Below are 12,667 nucleotides of genomic sequence, written 5' to 3'. Positions count from 1 at the left end.
GGCTTAACGTACTTCACGTACAACAACGTGCGTGATTTGTTATATAACATGCGTGATTAATGTTTTCAATATGCGTGATTATTGTGTTTCAACATGCGTGATTTTTGGATTTTTGAGTTATAACGTGCGTGATTTTAAAATGAACGTGCGTAATTACCTGTCGTACGTGATGTACGTTAAGCCTTAATGTACGTTAACCTTCCTCTAAAGATATGTTGTCATACTCATACAATGTCTAAGTTGGTTAAGTTCCTCTTTCACTTCCTTCATGTTAGGCCTTTTCTTTCCCTCTAGCTCGACACACTCTTTCGCAAGCTTTGCGACACATTTAACATGCTCATCGATCCCATCTTTCTTCACTCGATCATCAAGAATCCGTATCAAACAACCGTTTTCCAGTGATGAAACGAAAAACATTGCCAAACCCAAGTCACTTTCAGTTCCGTCATGCGAAAAGACTTTTCTACCTGTAAGCAGCTCCACAAGCACCATGCCAAAACTATACACATCACTCTTCTCTGTCAAGATTCCCGATCGAAAGTATTCAGGATCTATGTACCCAAGAGTCCCATGCACCAATGTTTGTACGTGAGTCTGATCCAAAGGAATGAATCGCGAGATCCCAAAATCAGAAACTTTAGCGGTGTAGTCATCGGTTAAAAGTATATTTGACGATTTAATGTCTCTATGAATAATCTTGGCCATGTGGGACGATCGTTTGGATTCAAAGAGAATTTTCTGCAAAATTAAGCCGCCATTTTTCTTGAAAAACATCTCCTTACTCTTCATGATCCTCCTTTGTTTGAGTCCCCAGTATAAGATAAGAGTTAACATAACTGAAGTTACAGTGCCTGTGACGATGCCTGCATATAGATAGAACATAGTTATTACAACAGGAAGTTGTGAATAGCTCATGAAAAGCGTTTTTTGTACGGTATCTTGTTAAGCCGCTAGCTAGTTTCACTCTTTTCTGGATCATGTCTAGACTAATAATGCTCAGGATATAACTACAGTTAGGCTATTGTAATAATAAGGCTATACGGTATGGGGGTCGGCCCCGGCCCGTCGCGGGTCGGCGACGGTCCAAACACCGTGCCGCCCCCATACGTCGCCGTCCTCAGCGTCCCTTTTCGGACGTTCTCGACGAAGCAAAATGTTGTGGGCCCCTCCATATGACCGTTTGAAATATTAATAAAAAAAAAATAATAATAACGGCTAGTTTTCAAATAAACACCCATTTCAATACCATTTTTATAAATACTCACACCCTTAACCCCTATTTTCACCACTTTTCACCCACTACCACCCCATCTCTCTCACATTTTATAAACCACTCATTTCTTTTTATAAAAAGTCTTCATATTTTGCATCATTTTTTACCCGCTTCCACACCATTTCTCGCTAAAAAATTATCATGGCTTCACCCGTTTCTTCAATTTCCTCAATTTCATCAATGTCTTCATCGTCTTCGTCCGAGTGGTTTTTTTAACTTTACCCGTTCTCTCACATTTTGTACGTTTTTTTTTTAACTTTAGGTTTTTAAGTTTATGTTTTTTTTAGTTTATTTTTTTTAAGTTTAATTTTTTTTTATGTTTATGTAATGTTTTATAATATTAATTAAAATATTTTATTACTTTATTTGTTAAATGTTTAAAAAAAGATGGAGATTTAAAAAAAAAAAATATAAAAGTGGTGGAGGATGATGACTAGGACCATCCTCCCATGCCCCCTAGTTTTGGAGGATGATCCATCCTTGGGAGGACTATGATGTGGCGCCTACGTGGCGGATCATCCTCCAAGGATGGTCCATCACCATACCATGTAGTCTAACATTAAGTCAAGATTAGAACCAGTGTTGTAAAAATCGCGACCAGGCGGCGACTAGTCGGCGATCAATCGCTAGTCAACCAGTAACTGAGTAATTTTTCATTAATCAGTTAGTCCCTTAATCACTAGTCGGGCCTAGTCGGCCAGCCAAAAATCGGCGATTCCGGCCAGATTCCGGCAAAAAACCTGTATATTCCCGCCAAAACTTTTAAATTCCGGCCAGTTTCCAACGAAACCATGTGAATTCCAACAATTAATCTTGTATACTTAAAAAATGAGTTGAGTAAGAGTTAAAACCTAGCTGCTTAAATATTTACCTATAAAAATATGTATATGTATACATAAAACTGAAAATTACGTATGAAAACCCGATCCGAGTAATCCCGAGCAGTCGCTAGTCCCCACCTCACCGGCCGACTAGCGAGTTCTCCAATCTTGATTAGAACTTAACATATAGAAATTATATGAAAATTATTAGAATATCTATATGTATATATGTGTGTCTGTGTGTGTGTATATATATAAAAGCTATATTAGTTTAATGTAGAATTATAGTATTTGTAATATTACATATGTAGGCAAAAGATCAAATACAAATAATCTTAACATACTAAACATACAAATTGAAGGAAAACCCAAAAAGAGAAGGTGGCATTTTTGTAATTACCACCAACTATCAAAGTTACAACCAAAAATACCTAAAAAAACACAAAATTTTTTTTAACATTTTTTATTAAAAAATCGCTACATTTCGTTAGCAAAAAAAAAAAATTTTTTTTTTTTTTTTGCTGCTACTAAAAGTAGCGATTTTTTAATAAAAAATGTTAAAAAAATAAAATAAAATAATTTGTGTGTTTTTTTTTATTTTTTTAGGTTTTTTGGGGGGTTTAGTTTTTAGCATTTTAGCTTGGGTGGGGGGGGAGGTTTTTTTTAGGTTTTTGGGGGTTTAGTTTTTAGCATTTTAGCTTGGGTGGGGGTTAGGTTTTTTTTAGGTTTTGGGGGGTGGGGGGGGAGGGGTTAGGTTTTTTTTTAGGTTTTTGGGGGGTGGGGGGGGGGGGGGTTAGGTTTTTTTTTTGGGGTGGGGGGAGTGGTTAGGTTTTTTTAGGTATATTTTTAGAGTAACTTTGATAGTTATTGATAATTACAAAAATGCCACCTTGTCTTTATGAGTTTTCCTTCAATTTGTATGTTTAGTATGTTAAGATTATTTGTACAAGAACTTTACCCTACATATGTATGTCATACCGGTTCGACCCAATTGTGGACCGGATGATTTGCATTATTAGGATTCTATAAACCAGGGTATCTTGTCACTTGACGGTTACCAAACTGTCAATCAAAAACAACAATGTTTATTCTCTCTGAGTCGCGATTTACTTCCAAGAAAAATGCGTTGTTTATACTCACCGATATATAACGCATTTCCAAGTGACTTAGCAGCTTGTAAATAAGAACAACCACTTCCATTATCTCTACCATCACCGCTCTTACCTAAGGGGCATGTACAATTGTAACTCCCATTCGTGTTAACACAACCGTATGTGCAATCATGTAGCGCTCCTTCACACTCGTTGATATCTGAAAAACATAAAAATAAACCTGTCCTCAATAGCGCATGTTTTTACCGAAATTTTGTAATGGTATTGACTAAACACATACCTTTACAGCCATTTGAGAGGTACGGGTGACCTTGGTACCCTGGAGCACGACGACAATTATACCCATTCTTGTATTCGCTTGTAATGCATACACTATTCTCTTTAAGAGGTTCATTTTGCTTGAGATATAGAACTTTGTTGTCCATATTCGCAAGTCTGATCCGCTAAGTTTATGAGTGCTGTTGTAACACGAATAGGCCAATGTTGGCAAAACGCCACGTAGAAAACCGTCAAGTGATATGTCTACAAGTGATCATAAAAAGACAATATCATTCCACACGAAAAAGGGCAATTACAAAGCAATGGCAGGTAGTCGGGCAACAAGTTGCGCCGCCACCCCCTTTTGAATAGAAAAACCAATTCTACTTGTAGGTCCCTCTTCGGAGGATGACGAACCTAAACCTTGTTATACAAACCCACTAGCGAGTGCGGAATCCAAGCTAGCAAGCAAACCGGGATGAGACAAGTATAAACACAAACACACAAGGGTTCACCGATTAACACCACTGTATTAATACGAATGAAGGTTTCGGTTACAAGCACAATGTTTACAAATCTAACTTGCAAACTCTCTAGTGTGTGTGTGTGTGTTTTGATAGAATGCTCTCAAACACTCTCGTGTGTGCATCTATCTCACAAGTCTCTCAAGTCACTTGTCTTGTCTAGCTTAACACAACACACTACATGGGTATTTATACCCACACACAGCAGGTCTGGTCAAGGGATTAGACAGACTGTCCGAAGGACCATCTGTCGACCACAATTGCCATCGAAGGATCCATATATACTTCGAAGGATAGCATATCCTTCGAAGTCCATCAGTATCCTTCGTGGTTTATCTTTCGAGCCAATCGAAGGATAGACATAATCCTTCGATTGCTCATCCTTCGACTCAGACACTTCACATAATATATTTCTAACTGTTGAGCCAAGTCAAACCAGGAGGACGGTTGACTTGGTCAACTTACAACACTAACACGGACATCGTTTACATCTCGACTGAATACAGACAAAGTACAGACACAAGTGCATCAACAATCTCCCCCTTGGCTGTAGCTTTGTCTTTATCTTCTATAGTTGTAAACTCATCTCGAACTTCGATGGTCTTTGGTCTTCGAGTTCTCGTTCCGTGAGTCGTGTCCACAAATATGTATCAACACTACTAAATACAAAGTTTGAAACCTTTGGCGACGAAGAATTACTATTAACGACTTTTTGAACCCGATTCAAAAGTCGCACAGCGTTAGGAGCGAGACCACCAAAAGTATCAAACGCAAACGGGACAAACACATGTTGATTCTCCAGGCAGACTTTCTCATGTTTTGCCACTTTGCTCGTCTCTGCCTTGAGTACCGCTTGCCCTACGACAAAGCCCTTGTCCTTGAGCCCGACAAGGGGGGAGACTCCAGTTAAATCTACACAAGCGTGTTTCCCCCCTTCCCATCCAAACACAAGGATGTCCGCCGGGCGTAAAGTTGACCTCCCCTCTAAGGGGTCAGTCAGGAAATTAACTGGAGCCTCCTTTTTGGCAGAGATCCCGGCCCGCTTAAGAACATCACATAACACATCTCTCACCCAATCATGCCGATATTTAAACCCCGGTAGCTCTTTACAGTGGATCGCGTGCTCGCCGAAAGAATCCAAACACACTTTGCGGCATACCGGACATGGCTCGTCAACTGGGAACAAAGGAATCATCAGTCGGTATCTAAGGATTGCACGGTATTCCACAGCCGACATGTGTTGCCCCAAGCCTTCAATAGGTGCGACAGACAGAAAATCCTGAGCATGTGGGGCACGTAGACATTCAAACACAGCTCTTTGTCGAGGGGATAAAACAAACTTCTCTTCAAACCTCTTGACAATTTCGCCATATAAGGCATTCGCCAGAATTTTCTGGGATTTTGGAGGGGCGGTGTCTTTAATGTAGAAACCGCCAATATCAAGGTCGGGAAGAGAACTATGCAAAAGGTCCAACGCACTCCTGTAATCGGAGTCTAAAACATCCCCACCACATTCTCGGAGTATGTGGTCCAGGTAGCAGTCCTCTTCTATCCCGAATGGATATGGAATTGTGATATTCCCGCATTTATCTGAGCACCTAGGCAACGATTGCGATTTCGTTCTTGACAGTATCACCAATATAAGTATTGTGAAATGCTGAAGCAAATAACAACTTTGACCTCTAGAACATTCTAATTAATTTGAGTTTTGAAACCATTGGTTGGTGGCAATATTACGTATAATATTGTTTTTATGTATTTGCCTTAATACGCCCCCGCAAGATAGAGGATCCATCGGAAACTCCAATCTTGGACCGTAATTTTAGAAATGGAGCTCGGAGTAACGGTTTCGTAAGAGCATCCGCTAACTGATCAGTTGAGTTGATGTGATGAACTCATAGTGTTCTAGCTGCAACTTTTTCACGAACAAAATGATAGTCCAAAGCCACATGTTTCATACGCGAGTGATAAACCGGATTTGCACACAAGTAGGTTGCACCGGTGTTATCGCAATAGAGCCGAGGTAAAGCCTGCATGGAAAGACCAGGTTCTTAAAGTAGATTTTCAACCCACGCTAACTCGGAAGCCGCGTTTGCAAGAGCTTTGTACTCCGCTTCAGTAGATGACCGGGAGACCGATTTTTGGCGGCCAGATTTCCAAGAGATGATATTAGCACCAAGGTATAATATGTAGGCTGTTGTTGAGCGACCCGCGGTAGAAACGCCTCCCCAGTCGGAGTCTGATAAGGCAGTAAGTTCTAAGGGAGATCGTTTGTTCAAGAATAACCCGTGATAGACCGTGCCTTTGAGGTAACGGAGTAAGCGTTTAAGAGCTTGTCAATCTGTGGCGAAGCTTGAGCTTTCCGACCGGGGGTCAAAAACATATATACTAAAAATTTCTATAAAACCGGGGTCAAAAATGTATATACCCAAATATTTCTATACGAAATAATATCGTCAACAAATAAAAACTTGATTATTGCTTGTTAAAATAATATCGTCAACATACACCATAAAATAAAATAACGCAACCTCTCTTCATGTTCGTACGTTAAACGAACAAAATTTCTTGTTTGTTTTCGTTCATTAATTAAACAAACGAATATAAACAAACTATTCGCGTATTTGTTATACTATGTAAGGTTACGTAAAAGAGGCGTTAGGATCGAAAATAATTATGAAGTAAAGGGGTCTAATTGTAAGTAGAATACTAAAACAAGGACCTATATATACATAAATATATGTATCATCACAACCCTTTTAAACTGGTATAAGCAGAAAACCCTAGTTCTCTCTCTTCGCCGCCAGTCAGTCGAGTGAAGATGAAGGTATCTACATAACTAAAATCTTTTCAACATGACATATGATTCTCATCATTAATTTACATGTTTGCAGTTCAATATTGCTAATCCCACCACTGGCTGCCAGAAGAAGCTGGAGATTGACGATGATCAAAAACTGTAAAGCCTCATTTAACCTATATTTTCATGCATTTGCATCTTACATTCAAAGAATTTTCTTTTTTCTTTTACCAACTTTATTGCATTATATTTTGAAATTTAGGGTTTTGTAGATTCATACAGTTTTTAGATGCTGGCATATGGCTTTTTTAGTGTCTTAAGAAATTAATATTATTTTTAGGCCTTCAAAGTGATTGTTTTCAAGTATAGGGTATCAGTTTTTTTTTTTTTTTAATCTTAAAATTCTACATTAGATGAGTTTGATCCCTAAATAGTCAGAATCATGCTAAATAGTATGAAAATGATTATACAAATAGGCAAAAGATCAAATACAAATAATCTTTAACATACTAAACATACAAATTGAAGGAAAACTCAAAAAGACAAGGTGGCATTGTAATTACCACCAACTATCAAAGTTACTATACAAGTGTGAACTCAACCAAAAATACCTAAAAAAACACAAAAAAAAATTTAGCGCTTTTTTAATAAAAAATGTTAAAAAAAATAAAATAAAATTATTTGTGTGTTTTTTTAGGTTTTTTGGGGGTTTAGTTTTTAGCATTTTAGCTTGGGTGGGGGGGGGGGTGTGGGTTGGGGGGGGTGGGTTTAGGTTTTTTTTTTTTTTTGGGGGGGGGGGGGGTTACTTTTTTTAGGTTTTTGGGGGTGTGGGTTGGGGGGAGGGGGGTTAGGTTTTTTTTAGGTTTTTGGGGGTGGAGGGGTGGGGGGTTTAGGTTTTTTTTTTTTTGGGGGGGGGGAGGGGTTAGGTTTTTTTTTAGGTATATTTGTAGAGTAACTTTGATAATTATTGATAATTACAAAAATGCCACCTTGTCTTTTTGAGTTTTCCTTCAATTTGTATGTTTAGTATGTTAAGATTATTTGTACAAAAACTTTACCCTATACAAATATCAGTAATTGGGGTATAGATTTCTATTTTATCCAGTTATATTGCTCATGAAACTTGTACATGGTACAAAGAGTTTTATTTGTTCATAAATTATGTTGTTTCTTTACGGTTTGTGTCGATCTACATCATGATGGTAACATTATGCTAAAGTTGATTTTGTGTGTCGAAGCATTGACGCGAGTGTGTGAAGTTTGGTACATTAAACATTAACAAATTTAAGAGTGTTTGTTATTAACGAGTTATCTAAATCTGTTTTGTTAATATTTTTTAGCCGGGCGTTTTACGACAAAAGGATTTCACAAGAAGTTAGCGGAGATGCTCTTGGAGAGGTAAAAACCGTTAACTATATGTCTCTATTCCAAGCATGATGAAATTCTGTTATAGTTTTCTAATCGATTACTAAGTTTCATCGTTTTAATATTGTTTAGGAGTTCAAAGGTTACGTCTTCAAAATCATGGGAGGATGTGACAAACAAGGATTCCCGATGAAACAGGGAGTCTTAACACCAGGGCGTGTTCGCCTTCTTCTTGTGAGAGGTTTGTAATTTCGTTTCACTACTTACTTTTAGAGTAAAGTACGCGGATGGTCCATTGGTCCATGTGGTTTATTAAAATTTTGGATTTGGTCCCTAGCTTTCCAAAAGTGTACAGATGGTCCCTGTGGTTTGCACTTCGTAACACATTGTTTTTTTTTTCCAAAAGTACATGGATGGTCCTTGTGGTTTGCATTGTGTAACGTATTTAGTCCCTAATTTGGACATGTTAAAACCTTCAGATTTGTTGACTGAGGACTAAATGTGTTAGAAAGTGCAAACCACCTTTAGATTTGTTGGCTGGGGACTAAATGTGTTAGAAAGTGCAAACCACAGGGACCATCCATGTACTTTTGAAAAGCTAGGGACCGAATCCAAAATTTTGGAAAACTATAGGGACCATCCGTGTTTTTTACTCTTTCTGATTTTTAAGTTTTTTGAATTTATTCGAGTTTTAAATTTAAATTACAGGAACACCTTGTTTCCGTGGGTATGGAAGAAGGAACGGGGAACGGAGGAGGAAGTCGGTTCGTGGTTGTATCGTGAGTCAAGATCTTTCGGTTTTGAACTTGGTGATTGTGAAAAAGGGTGAAAACGATCTACCGGGTTTGACCGATGTTGAAAAGCCGAGAATGAGAGGTCCGAAAAGGGCATCAAAAATCCGAAAACTTTTCAATCTTTCTAAAGAAGATGATGTTAGAAAGTATGTTAATACATACCGAAGAACTTTCACAAACAAAGCCGGTAAGTTTTCCTGTATCCTTATAAAATGCTTATGTTATATCCTTTGGTTAGGTGTATAAATTTAGTTCACAATTTTTTTTCTCTTACGAGTTACGAGCTGTGGCCGCTAATGTGACATTGGCTGTAAACGAACCAAATGAACACGAACAAGACAAGGAATGAACATGATCATGAACACTTACCGAACGTAGACGAATGCATGGGAACACAAACAAATGTTCATGAACACAAATGGACGTTATATGTTTATATTTAAAAATATAGGGTAAATTACTTTTTGAGTCCCTGTGTTTTAGTGGTTTTAACTAGTTGAGTCCAAAAGCAAAAAGTTTAACGACCTGAGTCCCTATAAGCATTTTCATTAACCATTTGAGTCCTTTTGAGTCCAAATTTTAACTTTTTGAGTCCAATATTTTGGACTCAAATCGTTATAAAATGAACAAAATTGGACTCAAAACGTTATAAAATAAATGGCTAGGGACTCAGGGCGTTAAACTTTTTGATTTTGGACTCAAGTGGTTAAAACCACTAAAACACAGGGACTCAAAAAGTAATTTACTCGAAAATATAATTTGCATTTTTTTTTGTCAAAAAGATCACGAACAATCCACCAAAAATATACATAATTAACACAAAAATTAAGAAGTCTGTCAAGCTTTAACACAAACTAAATTGAAATGATCAAATGAGAGATGTTGGCGGAGGTGTATCGTGTAACTAACTAACTATGGTTTCCATTTTTTTTAAAAACTAAATCTAATAAAATAAAAATATAACTTAAAAGAACCTTTAAGTGAACGAACCCAAATGAACATAAATGAATGAAGCCTTTGTTCATGTTTGTTTGTTTTACCTATCGAATGATATTTCTTGTTCGTGTTTGTTCATTTATTAAACGAATGAACATAAACGAACTTCCCGCCAAACCATTCGTTGAACGTTCGATTCGTTTACAGCCGTAGACATTATTTAGTGCCACATAGCCAAGTTATGGGTAAAACGAGTGATAGATTGTTAATTTTGCGTTTTTTTTCTCAACAGGGAAGGAAGTTAGCAAAGCACCGAAAATTCAAAGATTGGTAACTCCATTGACATTACAAAGAAAGAGGGCGAGAATTGCGGATAAAAAGAAAAGAATTGCGAAGGCGAAATCCGAGGCTGCAGAGTATCAGAAACTTCTTGCTACGAGATTGAAGGAACAGAGAGAAAGGCGGAGCGAAAGCTTAGCAAAGAAAAGGTCGAGACTTTCTGCTGCTTCGAAACCTTCTATTGCAGCATAAGTTAACAAGTTTTCAGGGTAATTTCACAATGATTTGAATATGGTTTTCTTATGTTTTTTGTGCTGGTTGCTTTCTTTGGTAACTTGGATTATTGAGTGTGTTAGTTATTGATATGATTTTGTTGCATGGTGTTTGGCACATGTTTGTTGTTCATCTTCCTATGTGATTTTGGAGTCAAATTGTTTCTTTGATGTTTTGAAATTTGTGTGGGCGCTCGGGGCAAAAGTGAAAGTGCACTAATAAAAAAAAGGGTAGATGCACGGTACCTGATCGCGGAGGGGATCCCCCCTCCTAAGCTAGCTTACCGGATCGCTGCCTGGCGGTGAAATTACCCAGTCGACGTTGGGCACCGGTGTGCTTCATACTCGAACCTGGGTTTGAGCCCGGGCCAAAGCCCTCATTGGGATGAAGATTGCCAACTGCGTTGCAGGGCAACTTCGAAAGTGCACTAATCTTAACGTTATTTTACTATTTTCGTGAAAATATCGTTAAAAAGGGGATGGTTAATCATGCATCATGTTGTGGCGTTGATAACAGAAACACAAGGGAGTACATGCACTAATCGTCCTTAATTGTTGAGTGTTATGTTCCTTATGTCAAAGTCTTGATGCAAAACTACTATCGAGCCAGGGGGTCTTACTGGAAGTAGTCTCTCTATTCCTACGGGGTAGAAGTAAGCCTGTCTATATCTTATCCTTTTCAGACTTTACATTAGTTTTTGCTATTGGTGGGATTTACTGAGTAGTATGATGATGTTTTGAAATTTGGAGTTACTAGTATGGTTGTAAAAATCCCAACTAGACGCCGATTAATCACAATTAACCCAATTAATTCCGATTAATCACTTGTCCCTACCCCACCACCCAACTAGCGATTACTACAACATTGGTTACGAGTAGTGTTGTTTTTAAGATGGTTTATTCACAAGGTTACAAAACAAACGAACCAACAATGTTAATGTCTCACTCATAAAGTGAGTTGAGATAAAGCGCAAATCGTACTCTATTTTAAGAGATAAAGAGATTGCTCTTAATTGAGACCTCTAGCTGACCCACCAAGACTCGCCCGTTTGAAGTCTTGTGGGGGGGGGGGGGTCAACAAACCGAACAAGTGCCACAATGTGGCATTTGAAGTTCGGGGGTGCGGCTTTCAACAAACCAGACAAGTGCAACAATGTGGCTGAATGAACAAAGGAAGTTCGACGTGTGCCAACGTGGAATGAGCGAGTGAAAAGCACCACACTGTGGATTGAATGACAAATCACTATTTGCTGGTTCATTAAACCCACCCTTATTGTCTTATTTATTTTTATTGTATATTAACAGTTTAATATTATATTATTTAATAATTTGAACTTAACTTCAAAATTACTCCATACCTAATCAAACCATAAAAATAATAAAAAAATGATTGTTACCTAACAATTATATATAAGAATAGAAAAGTAAATAAACATGGGTATCTAAATTTAGAACAAGGGATCTTGAAAAGAGATCCATTTTGTCATCCCATATGGGTCCATCATGTATTGCCAAGAGACATGTTAGCTTTCACAATTCACATGCCATGTATGTTCCTTCAAACCGACATAAAGCCACTGTGGTTGGACCTATAAAGATATTTTATACGGGTTAGGAAATTTTTAAGAGACGGTTATCTATATTTTTGTTTTTAGGTTCGGGTCGGGTCAGGCTCATGGGCGAAGGATAGTGGGGGCGAGAGCGGGCGGCCGACTCTCCGAACTTTTCGCTCAGTAGTGGAGAGTATGTAGTTTTTGTATAGAAATTTTTGGGTATATACGTTTTCGACCCCCCGCTTTATAGAATTTTTTTGGTATATACGTTTTCGACCTCACGGTCGGGAATCTCAAGCTTCGTCACTGGTCAGGCTCAAATACATTATAAAAATATGTATATTTTTTAGAATTGCATAATCAAAATATAATATCATTTAAGTTGTTCTCTATAAGTTTTTATTTACTAGAACCAAAGCGTTTTAAACTAAATTATAAATAGGTAAAGATTGATTAGTCAGTGAAATACAAGATTATTTAATTTTATTATTACTATTATTATTATTATTATTATTATTATTATTATTATTATTATTATTATTATAAATTTGATTTTGACTAAAAAATTAAAGATTTGAGTAGTTGACAAGAAAGAAAGAATTGCACTTGTCACACTCACTATTAATGCTTTGGAACAAAATTCTTTAGTGGATATGTTTTATTACAAAAATACCCCTAAT

The 12,667-nt window shown here is 37.5% G+C and overlaps 2 protein-coding genes across 2 annotated transcripts; one reads left to right on the top strand and one right to left on the bottom strand.

Moving 5' to 3' along the window:
* Positions 1-204: 204 nt before the first annotated feature.
* LOC110944225 (wall-associated receptor kinase 5-like) lies at positions 205-3,631 on the bottom strand. Its single transcript, XM_022185938.2, has 4 exons — positions 3,487-3,631; positions 3,235-3,405; positions 2,186-2,272; positions 205-863 (listed from the first exon to the last, which is right to left on the bottom strand). The coding sequence occupies exons 1-4, from the start codon at positions 3,629-3,631 to the stop codon at positions 205-207; spliced, it is 1,062 nt and encodes a 353-aa protein (XP_022041630.2).
* A 3,075-nt stretch (positions 3,632-6,706) lies between these two features.
* LOC110942377 (40S ribosomal protein S6) lies at positions 6,707-10,593 on the top strand. The gene is made up of 6 exons (XM_022184133.2): positions 6,707-6,815; positions 6,883-6,947; positions 8,129-8,186; positions 8,286-8,394; positions 8,862-9,134; positions 10,176-10,593. Exons 1-6 carry the CDS (start codon positions 6,810-6,812, stop codon positions 10,412-10,414), a joined length of 750 nt encoding a protein of 249 aa, XP_022039825.1. The 5' UTR covers positions 6,707-6,809; the 3' UTR covers positions 10,415-10,593.
* Positions 10,594-12,667: the final 2,074 nt, after the last annotated feature.

Source organism: Helianthus annuus, chromosome 5 (genome assembly GCF_002127325.2).
Source record: "Helianthus annuus cultivar XRQ/B chromosome 5, HanXRQr2.0-SUNRISE, whole genome shotgun sequence".
NCBI classification, from domain to species: Eukaryota; Viridiplantae; Streptophyta; class Magnoliopsida; order Asterales; family Asteraceae; genus Helianthus; species Helianthus annuus.
Note: the sequence above shows the minus strand (reverse complement) of the source record. Positions and strands in the feature narration are given on the sequence as shown.